General features: G+C 40.6%; 1 protein-coding gene across 1 annotated transcript in view; it reads left to right on the top strand.

Moving 5' to 3' along the window:
• Positions 1-25485, top strand: part of LOC137502865 (zinc finger protein 782-like) — a 59050-nt gene that overhangs the window by 16510 nt on the left and 17055 nt on the right. The window contains exons 2-3 of the mRNA XM_068230022.1: positions 15220-15315; positions 22103-22185. Of these exons, the coding sequence (XP_068086123.1) occupies positions 15220-15315; positions 22103-22185 (179 nt within the window). The remainder of the gene's footprint in view (positions 1-15219; positions 15316-22102; positions 22186-25485) is intronic.

Raw genomic sequence — 25485 nt, 5'->3', positions numbered from 1 at the left:
AAGATGGGATCCGGCGCGCCGTTCCGAAGGAATCTTCACTGGAGTGGAGTGGGCCCTTACCCCACTTCTGTTTCTCTCACCAGATGTTGCAATACGGCAGCGATTGGCTGAGTGGGTTACTGAAACAGTAAGATCTAGGCGACAGGGAAGTGTTGTTGCTTGATAATGGAGAGTACGACCTTTATTTGGGAGGCAGAGGGGCGGGCGGCGTTGGTGGTGATGTGTGTGTGTGAACAACTCGTGGATGCAGGAGACGGGGACTTGGTAATGGCCACTAAGGAATTGACAGCCGGAAATCCTGAGGGGAAGGTCGTACATAACAGGTCATACACATAATTAAATAAAACCCTTGGGGCAGAAGGCCTCAAATAATAAAAAAACCTTCAGACTCCTGCTAAAGGTTGATGGCTAACGAAAATAGTAAGTCAATATTTGAGGTTTCACCTGGGAGAGGTGAACTCTAAAGATCCTCTCTGTGACTGGATTGCTTACCAATAATGTAACTGATGTCAAAAAATCTAAAATGACGCACGGCCCATGGAATCTGGGGGCACGCTTGCCCGCAGGAACAAAATTCCTAACCACGACTTGGTCTCCAACTTTTAAATTGGTGGGCCTCCGTCCACGATCATATCTTTCCCTAACCTTTTCAAGAGCAACCTTCAGGTTGCGCTTAGCCTTCTTCCATAGATCTCTTAATATCATTTGGATATATTGTCTCGGATAATACGTCATTAAGTGACCAAAGGTTAGAGAGCGGCGTGTTAGGAACAAATTTAAACATAAGAGAAGCTGGTGTGAACTTGTAAGTCTCATGAACCGCCGAATTTAAAGCGAGCGCCAGCCAATGCAGGGAAGTATCCCACCTGGAATGATCTTCATGATGAAATGCGATTTGGGCAGATCTAAGATTACGATTGACCCACCCAGCCAGAGATGGTTGGGGATAATAAGCCGAAGTAGTTACATGTGATATAGACAGATCAAAACGGAATAAATTGGATGTAAAGGCTTTAGCATTATCAGAAACTATATATTGACAGGGTCCAAAAGAGGCAAATATAGTATTTAAACAAGAAATGATGGACTGAGCGGTTGCCAGTTTAGTCGGAAATAACTAGGAAAATTTAGTGAAACCATCTACACACACTAGAATGTATTTACTGGCGTTCCCCTTTGATTGGGGGAAGGGTCCGACGTAGTCTGTATATAGGCGTTCCATGGGGCGCGACACTTGGTGAGATGATAATAGACATAGCTTTGTGGACAAGGTGGGTTTACTAAGCAAACAAGATTTACAAGCTTTTACCAATTCACGAATTGCGCCGTCGAAACCATTCCAAATGAACATGTCTCGGATCCTTTCCTGAGTTTTGAAGATGCCTAAATGCTCCCCTAATGGAGTCTCATGATAGTATTTGAAGATCATAGGTATAAGCACGGCTGGAACCACTACTTTCATCTTTTGATCATGCCTCGGCGGGCAACACAAAACCCTGTTCCTCAATACATAAAGGATAACATGTTCCCGAGAAGAAAGGGTTTCAGTAATGGGGGCCAGCACAGGATCTTCACGTTGATATTTTTCAATATCCCGAAACAACATGGAGGCATCAATTAGAATGGTATTAATACCCGAAGGTATGGGCGTGGGAAGAGAAGAACTATCTCCTTGTTCGGTGATCTCCACATCATGAGAAAACATGCGGCTTACCCCTTCCGCAACAACATTTTCAGATCCTGTGATATGCCTTACATCAAACTGGAAGGCCGAAATCCTGATGGCCCAACGGGCTATACGACCAGTACGACGCGGCCTAGCTAAGACCCAACTTAAGGCTTGATTATCTGTTTCCAGGTCGAACTTCATATGTTCCAGATAGAGTCGGAACTTCTCTAGTGCAAATAAAACTGCCAAACCCTCAAGTTCATAGATGGAATATTTGGCCTCTTGAGCCGATAATGTCATAGACGCGTAGGAGATGGGCGCCTTCCGAGTTCTGTTTCCTGAAGAAGGACAGCAGCCACCGCCGATGACGAGGCGTCGGTTTGAAAAATGAGTTTCTTCAAACAATCAGGCATAGCAAGGACAGGGGCGTTGCAAAGAGCTAATTTCAGATCTTCAAAAGCGGCTTGTTGAGACGGTCCCCACTCAAATTTGACACCTTTCCTACGAAGTAAGTTCAAAGGTGCCGCTCTGTTAGCGAAGTTAGGAATACATTTTTTTGAAGAAATTCACCATGCCGATGAACCTGGCAATCCCTTTGAAGTCCTTATGGGGTTTGAAATCACGGATGGCCTGTGTTCTCGAATGATTAATAGAAACCCCGTCGGGCGACACAATACGTCCTAGGAATGACATGGAAGGTTTAGCAAAACCTACCTTAGATAACTTGACAGTCAACCCGGCCTTACGAAGGCGATTGAGTACCTGCTTTAGATGATCTTTCTTCAAAGGTCTCAGAAAATACGACGACATCATGAAGATAGTGATACAAATATTCAAATTTGATGTCGGAGGAGACCCTACCTAGCAGTCTAGTGAGAACAGCTGCCCCCTAGGGGAGCACAAAGGCACGCGGTTGTACTCATACAAGTTCCAATCCGTGGCAAAAGCAGTTAGATGCTTAGATTCTTCAGCTAGAGGGATCTGATTGTACGCCTGATTAAGGTCTAAGATGGTAAAGAACTTGGGTTTCCGAAACCATGAAAAACAAGAATGAAGGTGGGAAGGGGCACAGATTGTAACACCACCTTCCGATTTAAAGCCCTGTAGTCAATCACAGGCCTGAAGCCGCTTTGGGGTTTCGGCACCATAAAAATGGGCGATGAATACGCCGACTTGGAGGGTCGAATTATACCGTCCTTTAACATCTGATCGATGATCTCTTTAAGGGCCTTCATTTTAGGTGGAGACAGCCTATAAGGCGGAAATCTAACTGGAATCGAATCCGTAACTTCAATCTTGTATTCTGTAAGGTCAGTAACCCAAGAGTATCAGAAAATATATCCGGAAACGACTGACACAACCTACGAATACTTTCAGCCTGCTCCTCAGGTAGATGTCTAAGGTCTAACAACATCTCATCCTGGGTAGGCGAAACAGATGAACATGACACAGAATTACACTTAAGCAACGGAATTTTACAATCATTAGCAAATTTGAAGGTGCGCGACTTGCTCTGAATGTCGAGCACCAGACCAGTAGAAGATATGAAACCCGCTCCTAATATAATGGGTCAAGACAAGTGCTTAGCCACAAACAATTTTATTTTCCAAGTGAATTTAGAAATATGAATTTTGGCAAAGATTAAACCTAAAATTTCCAATGGAAAGTAATTAGCCAAAATGCGTTGGACTACAAATGAATAATAATCAGAAAACTACAGTCTTTAATTTGGAATACCATTCAGCCCAAAATTATCGAACACACGCTCCCAGAATCTAATAGAGCCGTGACGGGTTCACAACTCAATTCAATTTTAAGAAATGGTACTAGTGTGGGGGGTCTCCGCCCCAATTCTGAGGCATTCTTTAGGGCATTCAAATGATGGATTAGAGGAACCTTTATCCTTACCAGAGCTTTCGCTGGGTTTAACAGGGGCTGAGCCTTGGGAAGATGGACGTGCTGACTCAGCCGATGACACTAGTCACTTTCTGTTATTGGAGTTCGTCGAGGTTGCACCATAAGTTGCGCAGGAAGGGGTGCTATTGGCATTGGGGTAATTCTTGGCTAGATGAGTAAAAGAGCCGCATTTGAAACAACCTTGTGATGACCGTGCTCCATTCTTTGTCCCACTCGATTTTATCACTGGGCACTTGTTACGCAGATGCTCCCTAGACCCACAAGCGTAGCACTTACGGGTGGTGAAAGTTCGGCGAGGTGGATGCCGAAAATTATTATAAGACGGAGGGGGTTACTTCGCAACTCTTAAGGTGTCGGCATACCGCACTCCTTCGGCTGAGACAGCCATAACCTCTAATTCTGCCAAGGTTTGGAGACGATACTCAAAACGTAAATAAGATCTATAAGGTGGTGAGATACATTCAACAATCGTTTGCACTGTTTGCGGTTCCGAAAAATGCAGGGCGAACACTCGGGTATAATATTTAATATCTTGGATGTAATCCGCAAGAATTTCGTCCAGACGTATCCTAAAATAGAACTTCTGTATTAAAGAGGACATTGCCCTAGCCGGAATGATATGTGCCAAAAGATGAGCATGGAAGTCCTCTATGGATGATCTATCAGCAGTAGCCTTAACTATCTTGTCCGATAGGACGCCTACAGAATACGGGCACATAATTTGAAGAATTTGAGAGTGAGAAAGGGAAAAGACTAAAGCGTGATCTTGAAATTCCACAAGGAACCTGAGAAATGAAATAACGTCACAGGTGGAGTTTACTGAAAATTTAAAAATCCCCCTAAGCAACATAGCTAGTGGATGGGGCAGACTACTGGAAAAGGGTGACATAATTGGTGATGGCCTAGGTGGTTGAGAGGCTTCAGACACAGCCTTGTTCAAAAAGAAAGGTGTATTTTGTTTACGACGATCAAACTCATTTCCTAATGGTGCTGATGTTTGTTGAGTTGCTACAGATTTTCTACTTTCTACACCTTTTGAAGAATCCTCCTCAGCAGGCAAGTTGATTAAAGTGGCATGGTCGGATTTGGGAACAGCTGCTCCAGTCAACAATTGACTAACTTTATTTGACATTTCTGAAAGGTGTTCAACAAGATTACTAGCTTCCTGAGCATGATTTCGTTTACCTAGAGAGACAATTGGTCCCTAACCCTATTATAAAAATGGAACAACCATGCCTGTACTCTCTTAAGCTGATTAGGAGATGGATCGCTTACTTCAAAAAAACTAACTACAGCCGTTAGCTCGGTTGTGTTGTCCGTGATAGTGGAGAGAGCCTCATCAGTTTCCTTCTCCCACAAAATTGGGATAAAAGTTGGCAATTCTAAGGAATCATTAAGTTTGGAAGTATGTGCCGCAACCGTGCCTCCAGATTGAATATTTCTAATGAGTAATTCATAAATCAATTCTTCCTTGCGCAAGTACCCGGGATGGAGGACTTCATGAGGGCCAGACATGATAGCGACCGAGAAAAATTCTTAGAGTTTGGATCGGATCCTATTTTTAGCCGTTAAAAGAGGCTTAATTTAGACCCATTCAACCACGCTCTGCTACTACTTGTTACGGGGATACCCGTGGAGCAGAAAGAGGTTAAAGAAGGTGCTGGGGTAAATGGGTCTATCTACAATATCAAAATTAATTTAAAACTTGAACTGAAGGCTATATTTCTTCAGAAAACAATAACTTAATAGTTTTTCACATAGGGAACGTAACAGCATATCAGGTACAAAAGCAGTCTTGAAACAAGACGAGGAAAAACCAAGATTAATGATTTTTACAGATTCTGAGTTTCAAGCCTCTAGTTTTATAATTTTACAAACGGATGTGGTATTATTTAGTTGAGGGCAGATATCCCCTAATTCGAGAGCACTTGCTCCCTAAATACAACATCTAGCCTTCCAGAGGCACTCATTAAACTGACAAAAACTTTGAAACAGAGCAAACAGGCTCCCAGTTTCTTACTGCCCACTCAAGGCGACATTACAATCTCTGGCCCCTCAAGCCACCATTTACAAATTGAATTCACTTTTACAGGGGTATTTAATACCCAACCTACTGGGCCTTCATGGAAAAAGATCAGGTTAGAAATCTGGCCCAAACACAAAATGAATGGGGGCGCACACTGCGCTCCAAGATAATGAAAATTTAAAAACCTGCAGGGCTCTGGGCCGATGAAACAGGGGTATTCCCAAACTACTGAGGTGGCTCGCATAGGAATTACTGTAATCCATTACAAAAAGCTTGGAAAATCGCGGACACCTCAAACCAAGATGAAGGGGAGCTCGAGAGGGTAACTCGCTCTCTATCCCCGATTTACAGTTAGAGATTTTATGAAGTTTTTACATTTGCCAAAATAAAAGTTACATTTTTGAAAAGTACTGTTACATAATGAAAGATTCGGACCTTCCCCTCGAATGAAACCGCGGAGGTAGCAAGAAAGAGTGAAGTTATGTGGCCCTTACCTTATAGATGCTCTGCTGACCGAAGAAAGAGGCGGCTCCGCCTCCTGCCTGAACGCACACACTTAGAAAGACGGTGATCAAGTGACAAGGAAACATGAAAAGCCACAGTTTATATACCCTCAGGGAAGGTTCGAGATCATTCAAGACTAATCAGGACACACCCTCTTAATTTTTATTGGCAGATTCAAAGTGAGCAAGAAATGCGGGATTGGTTGAAAATTAATTACAAAAATTCGTGATTGGCTCAATTCAAAACTGCTGGAAAGAAAAGGAAGTATTGCTAACACAAAACAAATGAACATCGATCAGTTATAAAAACTTAGGGATATGAAACTTCATTAAGATATAAGTTCTTTCACCTTGCACCAGAGTTCAATCTTCTTGATGTATAGCAAACAAAACAAGGAGATATTCAGCAGTTTAGGAAACTTCGCAACAACACAATTCCTCAGTATTTTAGTGGTGACATATTCTGATTAAAGTTCCAACTTCATGTGGTATCACTTCCATCTTTTGGCCGATAGTGGAATTTCTTAAGGCGCTGATTTTGAATGCGCGGAGTAGAGGTGTACCTCCCCCGGTATAATAATAATAATAATAATAATAATAATAATAATAATAATAATAATAATAATAATAATAATAATAATAATAAATGTGGCCTTTTTGCTGGTTCTTTGAGCTGACACTTATAGGAAAATGGGAATGTCTAAACACTGAGGCAAAGAACAATAAATGTGTCAAATCTTCATTAATGTGCTTCTCAACCACGATGTTAAGAAATATATATATATATTTCATGTAGACTCATTACACTGCACCAATCCGCATTTATCATTGATTTTGCACTATATAAGAATTATATACTTACAAGATTCTATTTGATCTTCATGTTCAGTACAAGATAAATATTATATTAGTGCATTATCTTCGTTTTCCTCTATTGGCACCATGACCTGAAGTTATCAGTAAGTTCGTGTTGAATAGCAGGATGTAATAAACTGTATAGTTTAGTACTGTCAATACGGATATGAAAATTATATTATGTAACACTGCAAACACTGCGCATGTCTCATTGATTTAGCGATAAATTTTTCCACATGCTCGCAAATAATCAACATATAAAGGAAGGACTTCATCAATGGTGACATACTCATGATCAAGTCTGGTAAAACCACTTTTATCTGGAATTATCTGTACAAGATCAGGATTCTATAAAATAGTACCTTTCAAAAACATATATGAATCACAAGATGCTTCGATCTGACCAGGGAGACTCTTCCTGTATGCAGCTTTGAATTGAGCAGCATTTTATTTCCATCTCTGTTCATCATCCATGAGAAGGATAGTTCCACGTAATCCTGGCCTAACCTCCATGTGAGGAGGTATTTTAGTACAGAATTCCCCCTCCAGACATGTGTTTCTGCAATACACTGCTCCCTTAACAAGTCATAAATGATAACATTCATTACATTTATTTGCTTAGGGTTACAGATGGACAAATCATCAGTTAGCCTAAAATTATTAATACACTTAAGAAAATGGGAATTGCAACACCATGAAGGCATTGGTCGTTTGTGTTGATTTTCTAGATATGGAACAACGCCATGTAGGTATATAAACGATCAAAGTTTCAGACCCATTGGATTATTGCTACAGGTCTCCCCACGTGATTGGTCGCGGAGGAATCAACTCCAGTATACGGACTCTGGTGTAGCGTAGTTGAATTGCAGTCTGTGCAGTGAAGTGTTCCCCGTCAAACATGCCTCGGCGACAGAGAAGAACACGCTATCAACAACTGTCGCCGTTTGAGAGGGCTCGGATAATTTGGCTGTGTGAAGCTGGATTATCACTAAGGACTGTCGCTGTACGTGTTGGCCGACAGGCATCTACGGTACAACGTGTATGGCAGCAGTGGTCAAATGAAGGTACCCACACTCGCAGACCTGGCACAGGCCCAGCGCGACGGGCAAATGTTCGAGAGAGGATCGCCGCATCATTCGGATGGCGCGGATGGAACCCCATGCATCAGCAGCCCAAATTCGAGCAGCTGTGGCACCCCACGTTACACAACAAACAGTTGGTAATCGCCTGCGTACAGCTGGCTTACGAGCCCGTGTTCCTGCAGAAGGTGTTCCATTGACCCCACAACAGCGACGTGTAAGGCTGGCCTGGTGTCGGGGAAGTTCGACGTGGGTCGACGAATGACATAGGGTCGTCTTTAGTGATGAATCGCGCTTCTGTCTTGCCCGCAGTATTGCCCGAATCGTGTGCGTCGACGTACCGGGGAGAGGAGCCGCCCAGATCTTATTATCGAGAGGCACACAGGGCCAATACCAAGCATTATCGTCTGGGGAGCTATTGGCTTTAATGTGAAATCACAATTATTGCTTGTTGAGGGCACTATGACTGCTCGACAGTACGTTGATATGGTACTCAATCCAGTGGTTGCCCATATGATGGCGCACATTGCTAATGGGATGTTTCAACAGGACAATGCCCGGGTTCACACTGCACGCATCTCCAGAGAAGCTCTCTACATCACAACCTTAGAATGGTCCGCCAGATCCCCGGACCTCAGTCCTATTGAGCATGTGTAGGACATGATGGGTCGACAACTGGCCAACCGTCCTCAGCCACCTACAACTGTGGAACAACTGACCCGTACAGTGCAGCAAGCATGGGCCACAATTCCTCAGGCAGCGATCCAGGGCCTTATTGACTCCATGCCTCGACGAATTCATCAATGTATTGCAGCTCGTGGTGGGCACATCCTGTATTGATTGTTGTCCTAACTTGCGGTCAGAGGGACCTGGAAGTGTAATCATCGAATCACAACCAACAACTCGTCCTGCATGTTCAATTGCAGCAATGTAGCACCACTTCTTCTGGGTGTTGCAATTTCCATTTTCTTCATTGTATCTTATGCTTTTTTAATATCAGTACAGATTTTGGCGTTGTTAGAAAATCTGTTTGCAGCATTCGTTCGCTTACCAATAGGATGGCATGAATTTGTTGAATCAAATGCAAGATTTAGGAACATTGCAAACTGAATGGTACTTTCACAATCAGTGAAACACATGAAGACCCAGAATTTACACGCATTAGCCACAGAATAATTAAAGGTTTATGCTCCCAGGAAACGCTTACTTTCTGTCTCACCCACTCTAAATCCTTTCTTCTTCATCTATAACCAGTGAGCAGGCTTTTCACTTCCTGTAATAGTAGCAAGTTTTTCCAATATTTTCTTGGTCTGGAGCACTACCATGTACAAAAACCTCCTTTTCTGCTAGCGAATTCAGTGCAAGTTTTATATTGTGAGCAGCATCAAGGAAAGCTAATGCCTTTTGCTCCGAGTCTGCTGGATGAGGAAAAGAACACTGGGAGTTCAGTCCAACACACTTCATTCCTAAGGCTATTAGTGCCAATCCTATCAAAACTGTTGACAATATTTTTTTTGTACTTATCTCTCGTAGTTTTCTCAACTACTTTTTCACCGAATTTTACTTCACGTTTTTGGGCCCTTCACCCACTGGCATTTTTGAGTTCCTATTCAGTGCTGCCACCATAAAATCTGATGCTTCCTTGGCTCCTTCATTCTCACCAGTGTCTAAATATCCCTGATGTAAGTCAACGTAGACACATAACTGTTTATCGTCCCAAACCAAGTCCTTCTTAACAGCCATTTCATCAAACATCTAAGTGCCGAGGATTGGTTCTGAAATAGCCCTAACTTTTTTCTTTCGTTTAAAACCTTGACTGCCATCGATGTATGTTGCCCAGTGACACCCTAAACATGGTAGCGCCGTTTTTGTCAAACCAGAGATCCAAGTTGAGAGCGTCCACTGTACAATCAACCACAACATCGAGATAATCTCCCTAGAACTCAGCAATTGTGTAATCACTTCCATCCATAAGCCTCCTTCAGAAAGATTCTCCTTTGCCCCACCTAAAAATTTCTATTCAGAGAAGACATCTGTGGTAATAGGAAATTTCAATAGTCACAGCCACGTGTGGGGATACACACATGAAGATGAAAACGGTGAAGCTGTTCTTTCCTGGGCTGAAAGTAACCACCTCTCTCTCATCCATGTCAGCAAACTACCTCCATCCTTCAATTGTGGAAGATGGCAACGAGGATTTAACCCAGACCTCCTTTTCATAAGTGACAGTATAGCACAACACTGTCAGAAATCTGTGTGCTCACCGATCCCCTAAAACACAACATACACCAATAATGTGTCAGCTACTTCCTGTAATAAGACCTCAAGAAACTCGCTTCAGGCGACGATACAACTTTAGAAAGTTTTCCGAAATGCTGGATGAGAAAGTTCGGACTATCCCAGCTGTACCTGAAGAATAGGAACGTTTTGTTGATGTTGTGAATCTATGCTCTCGGACATGTATCCCAAGAGGCTGTAGGACTAACTATCTCCAAGGGATAACTGCAGAGACAGCAGTATTACTAGATGAATATTACAAATCATACAACGAAAATCCATTTAGTGAGGAAACCTCCAACGTTGCAACGCATATTCTCTCTTCAATATCCGAGGCAAAGAGAGACCAATGGGAGAAACTGATGACAGACTGTGATATGAGTAGGAGCAGCCAAGAGGCTTGGAGATTGCTACAGCGCCTAAATAATGACCGTTCTCAAACAAGTACACATGCAAATGTCAAAGCTGATGAAATTGCACACCAGCTCATTGAAAATGGTAAAACTACTAGAACCATCAAGACTAGTAAGAAGACATTTGAGAGAAAACCTGATCAAGAATCCAGCATTCTATATCAACCTTTCACTCAGGCTGAGCTTGATTATGCATTGAGTAAAACCAAGAATGCAGCCGGGCTGAGTGGCTCAGACGGTTAAGGCGCTGGCTTTCTAACCCCAACTTGGCAGGTTCGATCCTGACTCAGTCCGGTGGTATTTGAAGGTGCTCAAATACGACAGCCCCGTGTCGGTACATTTACTGGCACGAAAAAGAACTCCTGCGGGACTAAATTCCGGCACCTCGGCGTCTCCGAAGACCTTAAAAAGTAGTTAGTGGGACGTAAAAAATAACTTTATTATTATTAAACCAAGAATGGTAAAGCTGCTGGCCTTGACGACATAAGAGTTGAGCAAATTAAGAACTTTGGTCCAGCCACAAAGCACTGGCTAATTGAGCTGATGAACAACTGCATCCAATCATGCAAGATCCCGAAATTATGGAGGAAAGCCAGAATTATAGCTATTCGCAAGCCAGGTAAGGATTCAAATGATCCAAAGAGTTATCGGTCTATCTCGCTCCTTTGTCATCTGTACAAGATCCTTGAAAGACTCATACTCCATAGGCTAACGGAGAAGTTAGAGGCAATCTTCATACCGCAGCAAGCTGGATTCAGAACTGGGAAGAGCTGTACATCTCAAGTGTTGAAGCTAACGCAGCATATCGAAGATGGTTTCGAAAGGAAACAGATCACTGGAGCTGTATTTGTCGACCTTACAGCTGCATATGATACCGTCAACCATAGACGACTCCTTATGAAACTATATAATGCAACTAATGACTACCAGCTTACCTGCTTCATTAGGAATCTCCTTGAATATAGAAGATTTTTTGTTGAATTTCAGGGGAAAAGGAGCAGGTGGAGATCACAGAGGAATGGATTACCTCAGGGAAGTGTACTCTCTCCATCATTGTTCAATATCTACACCAATGACCAGCCGCTACCCGAAGGAACACAGAGCTTTATCTATGCAGATGACTGTGCCATTACCACTCAAGACACCTGCTTTGACGCTATTGAGGAGAAATTATCTAATGCACTTTCAGTGCTGTCTACTTACTACAAGGAGAATCAGCTGAGACTGAACCCCAGTAAAACCCAGACTTGTGCCTTCCACCTCAAAAATAAAATGGCAAACGGAACTCTCAAAATCACTTGGGAAGGAACCACATTAGAACATTGCAGCACACGAAAATATCTTGGAGTTACCCTTGATCATGCTCTAACTTACCAGAAACATTGCTCGAACACGAAGAAAAAAGTGGCAGCCAGAAACAATATTATAAGGAAGATAACGGGTACTACCTGGGGGGCACATCCCAATACTGTGAGAACCTCTTCCATTGCTCTATGTTACTCTGCAGCGGAATATGCATCCCCAGTATGGTACAAGTCAAGTCATGCCAGGAAGGTAGATGTTGCTCTAAACGATACCTGTCGCATCATTACCGGCTGTCTAAAACCAACTCCGTTGAACAAATTGTATAGTCTTGCTGGTATTGCCCCTCCTGATATCCGTCGAGAGGTTGCAGCAAAAAATGAGAGGAAGAAGGCGGAAACTTCTGAAGCTCACCCTCTGTATGGATACAGGCCAGTTACTCAAGACTCAAATCAAGGAAAAGTTTCCTCAGAACAACAGAGGCTCTTAATGGGACACTTCAGCAATCCCGAACTGATACGTGGCGCGCAAGCTGCACTCGCTCCGAAGAATGGTTGACACCAAGTGAAGAATTACCACCTGGTCACATGGAGAAATGGAGTACCTGGAGATCACTGAACAGATTACGGGCAGGCGTGACAAGATGTAAAAGCAACCTGCAGAAGTGGGGTTTTAACATCGAGTCATCATTGTGAGAGTGTGGTGCAATCCAGACGACGTCTCATTTGCTGCAGTGTAGTAGGTGCCCTAAAACATGCACAGTACAAGATCTACTTCAGGCAACAGAAAATGCACTGGATGTCGCCAATTTCTGGGGAAAAGTAGTATAGACCTTTGTTTTTTGATAAGTGTGACTTTGTATATAATGTATATAATTCAGTAAGAGTATATATGTATATGTATTTATAGTATTAATGATTCTGATACGAATGAATAAATAAATAAAGTGACAATGATTTTGAAGATATGGTGGTGTAAAAATACTCCTGAGGTAACAATAGTGATATGGGGATATTGATGCACAGTTCGGTTGGCCTGAAGCCTGGCAATGTCCTGGATCACCTCTTGGAAATACCTACCCAAAATATTCAGACCTGAATCATTAAGTTTCTTGTAAAGACCTTCAATGATTTCTTGCTGGTTGAAGACTTTCCTCCTGTTCCTCTTTTTTGTTCTGCCGTGACTTCAGCTATTATATTTTCCTGGTAGGCTGCACCAATTGTTGCTTTAATTTCTTAGAGCTGGAACAAAAGCTGTTGTTTTGGTTGTTGGTTTTTTACTTAAAGATAAAAATACCATAATTTTTAACAATGTCATCCAGAAAACTACAATTTTATATTGCATGTTGAAGAGAAGTATCGAGTAATTATTTAATGCCCCCCACTTTGTATACTTTAATTTTAACAGGATGTTTCTCTTTCAGTTGCCTCTGGTTGGTTTTCTTGGTTATGTTTTATTGGCTGTGGGCACTCTATTTTCTTTGTTTGCAAATGCAAGGGAAAATAAAGTATGGTTAGAATTGCATTTGGCAGTAATCACTGCTGGTCATTTGATATGTGTACTTATCTTCAAAATGTGCAGAGCATAATTGACTGTGTTGGGTGGGATACCATTTGTCTCTTTTCGTCCTCACAACCCATTGTTGAGTTAATTCCTTGGTCTTTAAGAAGAAAATTAGAAATGTAATCAAATAAATAATTACTGTATATTACAGTGCTTTCTCTGTGTAAGCATTAAAATGTAATTTTCAAACAGGAATTACAATAGCATTGTCACTTATAATTCAGTAACACTGAGTTAAAATGTGTCCTTGGATTAGTTACAATTATTAGTGCAGCCATATGCTGGACATAGGACTGGCATTCTTGAGACAACTATCTAACTTTTAGCTTCTTAATACTTTTGAAGTCCAGTCACCATTCACAGTATCCACGTATGGAGCAGTTAGCCATGTGGGTAGAGTTGTGCCACTGTTAGCTTGTATTCGCGAGATAGTGGGTTCCAACTCCACTATCAGCAGCCCTGAAGACGATTTTCTGTGGTTTCCCGTTTTCATGGTTGTCAGTGCTTTAATAAGACCACGGCCACTTCCTTTCCACCCGTAGCCCTTGCATATCGTATCGTCGCCAAAAAACTCTCTGGGTCGGTATGACATAAAGCAAATTGCAATATCTGTGTCAGCTGACCATATGTGCTCATGCCTTTACAAGGAATGCTGATGTCACGTATACAGCCCCTCTATGATATTTTAGCTCATTGTGGTTCAGATGACCTATAAGGATAATTGTATGGTTCATGTTGTTTAAGGGCTTTTGTCCTTGATGACTTCATTTTCAAATTTCAAATGAGGTGGCCTGCCCTAATTCACCTCTGGTGAGATAATATGTGCCCAATGCCTGATTTATTTATTCACAAAGCACAAGATACAGCTATGCTGAGCAAATTTCACTTGCACTGTCAACAGACTAATTAACAAATATAAACTTTCTCAGTAAAATATAACAAACATAACAAAATATAACAATATCAGGTACACAGCCTACTAAAAAAACTGTCCAAATTGAAAACCATAAGAATGTCCATGTTCATAGCCAAGTTGTGATATTGACATTCATATGGTTGGTCTGTTTGTACATTTTAGTGAACATGAGAGACTGGAATGTAACAGCACTGTCTGGCTAGGAGAAGAAAGCAATGGAAAACTACCTCACTCTTCATTTCTTTAGTTTGCCTCCTCAGTGATACCTAGCTCTCTTTGGCAGCTGATGGTGGAGCTATTGAGGATCCTCCCTGCCTTCAGGCTGAGCACTTCACAGACAATAGGAGATATGGATCATATGTATTTCATGTCAAACTGTATTGGCTAGTAGAGGATGTGAAAGATAACAGTGATAAATTATGAAGTTCTTAATTATTCAGTGTTGGTTACTTTATTATGAGCAGATTATCTGTAAGTATGTCTGTACATTTTCGTGATAGTTCGGTGTTATCTTAGAAGGTTTCCTATTATATTATTGTTCTACTCTTCAAACATATCTCTGAGCATTTAAACAGGGCATTTCTCCACTGAAACTGACTTATTTACTAGAAAGTTATGAATTGTTAAGCTTACACAATATATATAACTAAAATTTCATTTGTGTCTGAAAATGTGCCTAATATATTTAATTTTCCACAGGACAGTTATAAAATTACAGCTGAGGAGATGCATTTGAAAGAAGAACCCAAATCAGAGTTGGCAGAACCAAGAGGAACACAGGTGAACGCATTTGAGGTAATTATTTTGATGACATTTTTCTGATGATGGAAATTTTAACAAACTGCTGAATAGACTTCATTGAGAAACTCCTCATTGTAAAGCAGATATTTTGAAGGTCCTCGGAAAGATGTATAGGGAGATTTCGAATATTTGAATCTATTTGCATATTTTTTCATGTAGGTCGAAATTGTATGCTAAATAATATATAGCAGCTATCATTGTTCAAAGTCCCTCCTCTGCATGGCATCTGGTGGCTGGTTTCATCACTGTTACTTCTACCTTATCCTAACCAGATTTCGAATACAAGCATGGCTATCTTCCTTTTGTCATGTGTCAAAGAGCCAACCAATTTCTTCAAATATTGATCCAAGATGTCCATCTTCTGCTAAGTTCTCGTTTGTCATTATTTCTTCCTCAAATTATTTGGTGTAACAGTCTGTTCTTTTTTGGTGTCCTCGTAATTTGATACATGGAATTTAGGCTTCTCAGCTTAATTGTCTTGATGTGCTAAGGTCATCAGCTCGTAGTGTTGGGTACTTCCCTATTCTTGTTATGCTCCAACCAAAAGATCAGTGGGTTTGATTCTCACTGTCGGCATCCTTGAAGATGATTTTTGTGGTTCGCCATTACTTTCTAAATATACAATATTGTTTGCCCTATCTGCGTATATGTTGTACAGCAGAAATATTTCAGGTGGTGTAGGTTTCTTTCTTTTTTGTTTTTTCTGTTTTTGTTGTGTTGAGGACTAAGTTGCTTTCCTTGCATACCTTGTGCATTGACAGTGAATGATCGATCTATCATGTGATCATACTGAGTTATGTGTAATGTGCAGTTGTGTGCATAATTATTGGAAGGATATGTTAAAGTCTTCTTAAATGGAATGCTACAATTTATGATAAGATTATATGTTTCATAAGGCCAAGACCGTAATATATCCTCGCTTATACTCTCCTATGTATGCTCGTACCTAGTCTTTGTTGCCTTCCCATACAGTGCTCTTCCCTGCCATGCTATTCCTGTCCTGCACACAAATGAGTGTTCTCCACAATTGCAGCAATAGTACTTTCAGGTCCACCAATTTAATTCCGTAATTCACAGTTCGTGATCCGATTTACCCATCTCACCTTCAGCATTCATCTTTAACACCACATTTCAAGAGCCTCTACCCTCTTGGTTTTTCTGAGCTATTTATCATCCATGTTTTACTTCCGTACAGTGCCACGCTGCACACAAAAGTTTTCAAAAACAACTAATTAAGTCCTTCATCAGTGTTAGAAGAGTGCAAATTTCTTTTGTGAAGGAGGGCCTTTCTTGCTTGTGCTAACCTGCAGTCTGCATTTTATGTCCTCCTTATTTCTGCTGTTGTTAGTTAATTTACTACCCAAGTAACAATATTCATGTACTTCTCTTGAAAGTTAATTTTCTAATCTAATATTTCCTGCATCAGCTGACTCTGTTCTACTGCACTCCGTTACTTTTGTTTTGTATTTATTTATTTTCATCTTGCACTCCTTCTCCAAGACTCTGTCTATACCATTCAATGATTTCTCCAGATCTTCTGCAGACTGAGATTAAATAACATTATCATTGTCAAACTTCAGGGTTTTGATTCCCTCTCCTTGGATTGTAATTCCCTTTCCAAATCCCTCTTTGATTTTCTTAACTGCCTCTTCTTTATGAAACATTGAATAGGAGGGGAAACCTGAAGCCTTGCCTCACTCCCTTATGGAATGCCGCTGCTTTGTCAAAGTCTTTGATTATTATCACGGCAGATTGATTTTTGTACGGATTGTAAATATTCCTTCTTTCTTGGTATCTGTTACCAGTCACCTTCTAAATCTACAAATGTCTTGGTTCAATCAACAGTATTGAATGCCTTTTGTTGTTCTACAAACAATATATACAGTATGTGTACTTGTGCACCCCCATATGAAATACATATTCTGAACATTAGAACAAGTAAAATCAGAGGTGTTGTGTGACACTAAAGTCTTGGGAGGGCCAAAAATTGCAAAAATGTGGTTAGATAACATACAGATTGTGACATTGCATTTAATTTTCTGGACCCAAAATAGCCAAATGAATTTCGAGAAGGCATCAATGACGTACAGTATAAAAATATTCCCATCCTGGGATCTGCTTATTAGGCCAAAGAAATTGATAAATAATTTCTCACCAGGAGAATTTGCAATGTAGGAGGAGTGGGAATCAAATTGTCTATTTTCAACAGGTTTACAGTTTTAATAGTGTCACAACTTCTGACATGTTCAAAGACATCTTTCTTTAAATTTAGCCAATATTAATTTAAGGCAATTTTGTGAAATGTTTTAAACTGGTCAAGGTGGACACCTGAGCATGAATCATCGTAGTACTTTAAAATCATAGGCCTCAAATCACAGGGAATAAACACTTTTGAACACTTGGGTTGGGGACACTTACAACACAAGAGACCTCAGTCGGTAAAGCTCCAGGGGTAAATTTGAGGAAGATTGTCCAAAAAATTGCAATCAGGACTACATTTAATGCTATCGCCTGGTACTTCCACACCATCAAACATGCATGACAGACAGTCAGCCACAATATTGTCATTTCCTCTCACATGAACCAAGGTAGATTTATAGGCAGATAAGTGAAGAATCCATCAAGCCGTTCTCCCTAACTTTTTGACATTAATAACCATCCATATTAACGCATAATATCAGTGTGGATCAAGAAATGATGATGTTCAAGGTAGGAATGGTACTTTTCAATGCTCAGAATAACTGCTAAACACTCCTTCTTGTATGTGGAATACATAACTTCCACCCCATGAAGCATCTTGCTGAAATATACGATAGGGGCTAAGTCAAAGTCGGCTGTTATACCGAAGTCAGTGAGATACATAAGTAACAGAGGGCAAGCAGTTCATCCAAAAAGTGAACCAGACAAAGATAGAGATGGCCAGGATATGGCACACTCGTCTTTCTTAATTCAATCCTCTAGTTTTTGACATAAAGTCAGGATTGCTTCACATGTCCTTAGATTTCTTCTGAACTGAAATTGATGCCCTCCAACTTGGTTTAAAATTGCCTTTCTATACTAAGATAATGCAATAGTTTTCCAAACTTGTCAGCACGGGCTTTCATGGGAAAATGTATAACATCATTCTTCCGAAAATCGGATGGCACTTGTGCATCATGCATCTTGCACACTAAATGGAATAATCTCAACATGCTGGTTCCTCTTAAGGCAGTCAGTAATTCTGACGGTATGTCATCAATTCCTTGTGTCTTGTTCATACTTAGGTCTCTCAAAACTTTGTCAGCTTCTGACCTCAAAATTGGGACTCCCATTTCATCAGCATCAACAGCCTCTTGTTGTTCCAGAACATTACCATTTACTTCTTTACCTTGATACTACTGTTGGATGTGTTCCTGCCATATCTCTGCTTTGTCTTGTTTCCCTAGAATTTTTTTTCCATCTGAGCTCTTGTTGAGGGGATTTGCTTGGATACAGCGGGAAGGATGTACATATGAATTGAGCCCAATCCTTGGACTGCAGTTTCATAGGATTATCAGCAAGCTGTTGACTATATTCCCCCATATCCAATCCATCAGCATTATGGTATCACCCATCACTTCTCTTTCTTACCTAGTTTTCCTTTCTCAAAAGGCTTCCTTGATTTTCCTGTATGCAGTTCCTACCTTTCCTAGGACCATAAAGCCTTGAACATCTGCAATTCTCTTTCAGCCATTCTTCCGAAGATGGTTTTCCATGGTTTCCCATACTGAAACCAGGCAAATTCTGGAGCTATAACGTAATTAATGCCAAGGCTGCTTGCTTCATCTGCAATTCTCTTTCAGCCATTCTTCCGAAGATGGTTTTCCATGGTTTCCCATACTGAAACCAGGAAAATTCTGGAGCTATAATGTAATTAATGCCAAGGCTGCTTGCTTCCTACTCCTAACCTTTCCTATCCCATCTATGACCTACCTCTGCTGGTGTGCCATGAAGCAAGTTGTAAGTAGAAAGTTATTGGACGTATATGAGGGTTGGAACTTTAATAGTAGCAACTATTTAATTACAACTCATACAAAAGAGATGAGTGTTGCACCAATATTTAATGTCCTTCAGAGTAGTGATGAGCATAGTGTGCATCCTGTTAACCTGTGGTGCAGAAATCATAGGATATCTGTTACAGCACCTGTTATGTTCATAGTTTGAATGGAGTGGTTTACTGCCTGATAAATCTTTGAAAATGTTCTGGAGTACAGGTCCCAAAATGGTTCCTTCATGTTATGAATCACATCAGAGTCACAAGGGCTTAAATCCTGGGATTACAGTGGATGTTACAGCGATTTCCAGCCTCATCGACCAAACAAACCAGCCACGGCTTGCAGTCTATGTGGCCGAGCATTGTTGTGGAAAATGATGGGTAATACCCATTGACGGTATGCTGTGGCGGAACATGGTGCAGTAAGATAAAACCATCACAGTCATACATGAGAATAACAATAACTTTCACATGGCTGGGGTTCTCACAAACTCTCAGTCTTTGTTGTTTCCCGTAATGATGCCATTAATTTGATCGGAATTTCAGTTGTGGCTCATACAGTTTAGCCCATGTCTCATCCTGCGTAATGACATGGCATAAGAAAGCTTTTTCGTTCTACCTATAGTACTCCAAATAGTTACGAGCTACATAGTATCATATGCATTCCTGCTGAATCATGCAGAACCCATTTTGATGAAATTTTTCTCATGCCCAGGTGATCCTCAAATATGAAGCACAGTCCTATTTGCTGTTCCAGTGTCTCGGGCCAGCTCACATACCATGTGACATTGACCAGTGTCCATTAACATGCACTTTTCCTTCACTGACACTAGGATGACCTGGCTATTGCACGTCTGCCACATATTGGTGTCCCTCTTTGAAGGCTTTTACCCGCTGTACCACTTTCCTGTAAGGCACTGCAGATTCCCAACAAGCTTCTTGAAGCCCTTGGTGACACTGTCATGCTCTGCGACCTCTGGCACATTCTATCTTGATCCTATTCCATTCTTCCAGTTTCAGAAACATTGTGACGACACTGTCTTAGATTGTCAGCTAACCTGAGGCTGTGTTTCTTATGTCAGTTTGTATGTACGTGATGTGGTAAGTTAGGTATATAAGTAACGTGTGCTGCCAGTGATGTTATTAGATTCCATTGCACGGCATCTCCGCAGCAGTGCTGTCACTATTAAGTTTCCAACCATCTTATCTCCCATATATCAGTTTGCCTTCATTTTCTGTAGCTAATTAAGCATCATTTCTGTTTTCTTCCACCTGTGGCCTACTTAATCTTCATGTGCACCGTCCACTGATAACATTTTATGAATATATCTGGAGAATTGCCTGTTTCAGGCATGTGTTTTGTCATGAAGTTAATATAGATTGTTGGTTAAAGCCTTGCTGTTATGAATAAATGGAGTTGCCTTTCCAGTATAAAATTTTTACATTAAAGTCAGTATAATGCTACATGTGCTATGTGGCATATCCATAGATGCAGCTGATCCTGAATGACATCGGAGATGAATTGAGCCTTAAGATATTCCAGGGCAGTGTTACCGATGTACTTTGGATCCTTGATTTCTTTTTGCAGCATTTGCTATTCTTTTCTTCTCTTTTGCTGGTTGTTAGCTTTAAAATATACCATATTAGTATTGCTCCTTCAAATTTCATTAGTAATGTTTAGATTTCTTGAATTCATTTGACCATCGCTCTATTGGTGAAATGCTCAATGACATTGAACTAATTTGAATCCTTTCACATTTGTTAGAACAGTTGAAAGTTCACTTCTCAGTTAGCAAAATGTAAGGTTTCTCTCTTTCTAAAAATCCAAGAGATAACGTTAATCTAACATTGCATACCAAGTCAAGTGCAGACTATGTCAAGTGAATGATAGCTTTTAAAAATATTAGGGTATTTTGCTCATCTCAAAGAAACATATTATGTACCATAGTTTTAAACTCTCTGAACTGAGTCCTTTAAAGACCAAACCAAAACCCAGCACATTACAGCTTTGATGAGCATTGCCCTGCCAAGCGACCTCTGCTCAGCCTGATGGCCTGCAGTTTATAAGTCAATGCATAGTGAGAACAACAAATTTTCTTGGCCTTTTAGACTAAGTACTCTACCTCTATCAATTATCATCTTCCTTGTTCTGATATAGGCTGACTGAACCAGCAACTGGCTGCTAGAGTCTGGTAATAATCCCCGTTGTTCCTAGAATACAGGACCTTTAAAATCTAAATGTAAATGTTGTAATTATATTATATACTGATAAAGCCTTCATATTGCCTAGAGTCAATGAAAAGTCCAGCGACTGACTATTTGTTGACCTAACTTGGAGATGGTAGGGAAGATGCAATGTATATCTGTTTGACAATCAAAGTCATCTGTAGGAACCAAGAAACCAACAAGTACCCAGTCATTTAAGAACACTTAATAGGAAGAACATGATGACAGGATGTTGTAAGAAGAGAAGGTAAGAAATGTGGAGATTATCCTTGACCTTCATGTTTTTCTACTTCTTTTGCATCCCCTGTCAGTGCTGTCCTCTTATCCTATTATGAGGTCCTTTTCTTGCTTCTGTTCTTCATAAAATTTATGACTTGACACTTGTTTGTATCTTTGCTTTTTAAATGGAAGATTAAATTGATATTTTTATAGTGCAGCAAAAATATTTATTTTGTCATCTGTCATGTCTATTTATAAATGTTTACTCTAGTTATCTGTTTACTCTACACTTCTTACTTTGCTAAGCTTAATTTTTGCTTACAGGCTTCTACTGATATTAAAGATGAAATATGCGTGGAGGAAGACACAGTTGGTCAGCTGGTCACCTGTTTCAAAGAAGAAGATGAGTAAGTACAATTTAGCTTAATTAGATTTTACATCCCTAACCCTTGACAATATGGAATTTGCAATTTATGTGTTCAGTAACTCCCTCTGCAGACAAGCGCTGGAGTGAGGACCTCGATATCTCAATATCTAGGGTTCGAGGCAAGCACAGGTCCAACCAGATCATTCTAAAATTCTATCACCTGTGCTTCACTCATGGTTCAAACTTGTTGGTTTGATCGTGGCTCTTGAGAAAAATTCCACAAAATTAATATCACTCTGACCGTAGTATCTAGTGATCAGCAGGCCACCTAGTGCACCATCTGAGCCAGTACAATGATAATTAATATTACCATCCCATTTCCATTCTCCATATTGTAATAGGTGTTCCTGGGGTGTCTGGTTGACTATGACTTTGTTGGCATTTCTTGCAACATGATCAGTGAATCATGCTTCCTTGAAATAGGCACTTGATTCTGTCCCTTTTCGTATCTCTGTACATCTCCGCATTCTTGTATCGAACCTCAATTTCTCTCATTAGTGACACTTTACAAGTACCTTCTTTCAGTGATATCCATATATTTGCTGTTGCTTTCTGTGGGTGGTTAACTTCCAGAGCCATAGAATGCCATGTCTCCTATGATGGCATAGTAGATTTTTAACTTTGTGTTGTTAGGTACATATTTTTCAAAATTGTTTCGGATGGAAGAATAACATCAGGCACCTGCGTGGAATCATTCTTATATTTCAAGGCCTGATTATTTGTATTTAGATGTACTCAATATGCTTTCCGTACTCCACACTTATTCTGACACCTGCCTGGTGGCCATGAATGTTAAGGCACTGAAGTCTGAAACGGTCTGACACCGAGGTTAGCCAGTTCGAGTCCCGTTGGTCGAAAAAGTTTTCACCATCAGAATGTTGGCCGCCAGGGTAGGGGAGATGGTGGTATACAATTGCTAATGACTAGATTGCGTGCCAAAAGCCTGGATTAAATCCCAGACCTCTCCGCATTGCTCATATGGAGTGAGGGCCTATGATGCTGTTGATGGTGATTTGTCCATCGAATAGGGATGTTATGCCTTGAGCAGACCCCTTGGTGCTATTTGACAGGAGTAGGCTATGTGCTGGCACCAGCTTTCACCCTCTCCCTGCTATCATATATCACGTCATTCATTTCATCTCATTAACTCCTCTGATGAGGTTGACGTCAGGAAGGGCATCTGGTCATAAAAATCCCATACGACAGATTCATCTCACCTCATACCCGACCCCATAGGAAAATGGGACAAGGGTTGGACAAACAACAACTCAACATTTATTCTGACCTTTGAAAATATGACCTTGGGATCCAGTGGCTAAAACTCCAAAAGTGATCCTCATAGGCTGGTTTGTTGTATTCCGTCATCTGTATTTTGTTCATCCTTTTTCACCTCTATCAGCTTATTATAAACACTGCTCCATGCAGTTAGGAGATACTTAGCACGTTGAATGCCAGACCAAAATACTTGAGATTGCCGTCTAGTGCCAGGAGCTAATAACATTGAGTTGCTCCCAGGTGCCAAAACGTTCACAGGCTTAACCAAGCAAGTGATCGCTGGAATGAGGATATATTTGTGATATATTACGCTAAATTATTATGTACATGATGTACAATATTGCGACCCCATATGGGGTCATATTGATCCTTACAAATTATAAACGTGTATGTGCCCCCATACGGGGTTGCACTTATACAGTAGTTTATATCCCGATGCTTGGCCATCTCCCTTTGCATGGACGCAACAAGTTGGATGTCCTTGATTATGAGACAAGTGATAGCTTGTTCATACTATGATCTTGCTACTGTGAAGTGTTATTCAGCATTTTTCAACATTTTAACCTATAATTTATAAGTATATGTATTATTATTATTTTTTAAGATTGATATAGGCTGATGATGCCCCTAAGGAGGGTGAAACATGTACCTTTGACTTTTATGTATTATGTATAAAAAACATTTGACCATATGAAATAGTGGATCATATTGTATTGTATTGAACAGGTGGACTTATAATATTGTAATAATACTTGAGACATACATCTTCGTTGTCCGAATTATTCAACGGATCGTTCAGACTATCTTCATTAAGTCTCTTACTGCTCGATTCACTCATAGTGGTAATGAACAAATTAACAAATTAACTCACACAACACAAAACTCACAGCACTGCATACCAAGATAAACAATCCGTGTGTGAGATAGACAATGACTTTGTCACTCTACAATGCTCTCCTGACGTAACCATATGGGGTCGCGCCAAAACAGAAATTGAAGAATGAAAGGTGGACTGTGCACGTACTTAAATAAATGGCCGACAGATGGCAGGAAGAGGCTTTATACAGCTACAAAGCACAGATATAATGCACACACTAATCGGTACGCAATGTCCTTAATTTCGAACGAATGTATGGCCCCAAAAAAGGACGTGAAGTAAAACAATTTACTACTCTCCCGTACTGTACCAGTAAAAGAGCCCGACTTTAAGATTTAACTTTAACGTTAGCATGAAGTAGTCCTCAGGGCAATTCTGGGTGGTTACTAGCTAGGGCTTGGTACAGGAGGCAGGGTCCTATCTACAAGAAAAATTTTAATCAGATTGAATAATAGTTTATTCAGGAAATGCATATCAAAATGCACATCACCTTACTGTTGATAGTCGCTGTCTTCAACATCGCCTTTTAATGGTCCATGTTCCCAGTTCACCAGGCTGAACGGGGCTGGAACACGTTCTGGAAGTTGCCAATACTTTCTTGAGATGAGGCCGGAACACCCAGGTTGGTTGGATATGAGTGAGTCTCGAATTTTTGATGTTCTAGACGATCTCCGACGTTCTGTGACATTCTCCGATGATCTCCAACGATGTTGCGGGGTAATCACTCGTCACATAACTTATACGAGTGTCCAGAATTACACAGTCCCCCGACACTTTGGATTAACAGCACTATTTAATATGGTTGGGATATGCCGTCGAGTTCACTCTTAATCTCGTAGAGAGAATTTAAAAGTTCACTAAAGATGTAGATGCGATTAGCATCAAAATTGGAATAAAATAAAGCACAGTTCATGAATAAAAATAAGGAAACTAAAATTGTTCACGCACTTGGCACAGTTCGTGGTGATTTTCCACTAACTAAATTAAAAGAAATGTATGATTGCTCTAGAGTTTATCAGAGACCCTGCTGTCAGTCATGCAATAATACTAAACACTTGGACGAAGAAATAAGGTGAAATGAAATGCACTGTTCGTTGTTAGGCGCACTTGACATGGAAGAAAATAGGT

This window comes from Anabrus simplex, chromosome 13, assembly GCF_040414725.1.
Source record: "Anabrus simplex isolate iqAnaSimp1 chromosome 13, ASM4041472v1, whole genome shotgun sequence".
NCBI classification, from domain to species: domain Eukaryota; kingdom Metazoa; phylum Arthropoda; class Insecta; order Orthoptera; family Tettigoniidae; genus Anabrus; species Anabrus simplex.
The sequence above is the reverse complement of the archived record's forward strand: the minus strand, read 5'-3'. Positions and strand labels throughout refer to the sequence as shown.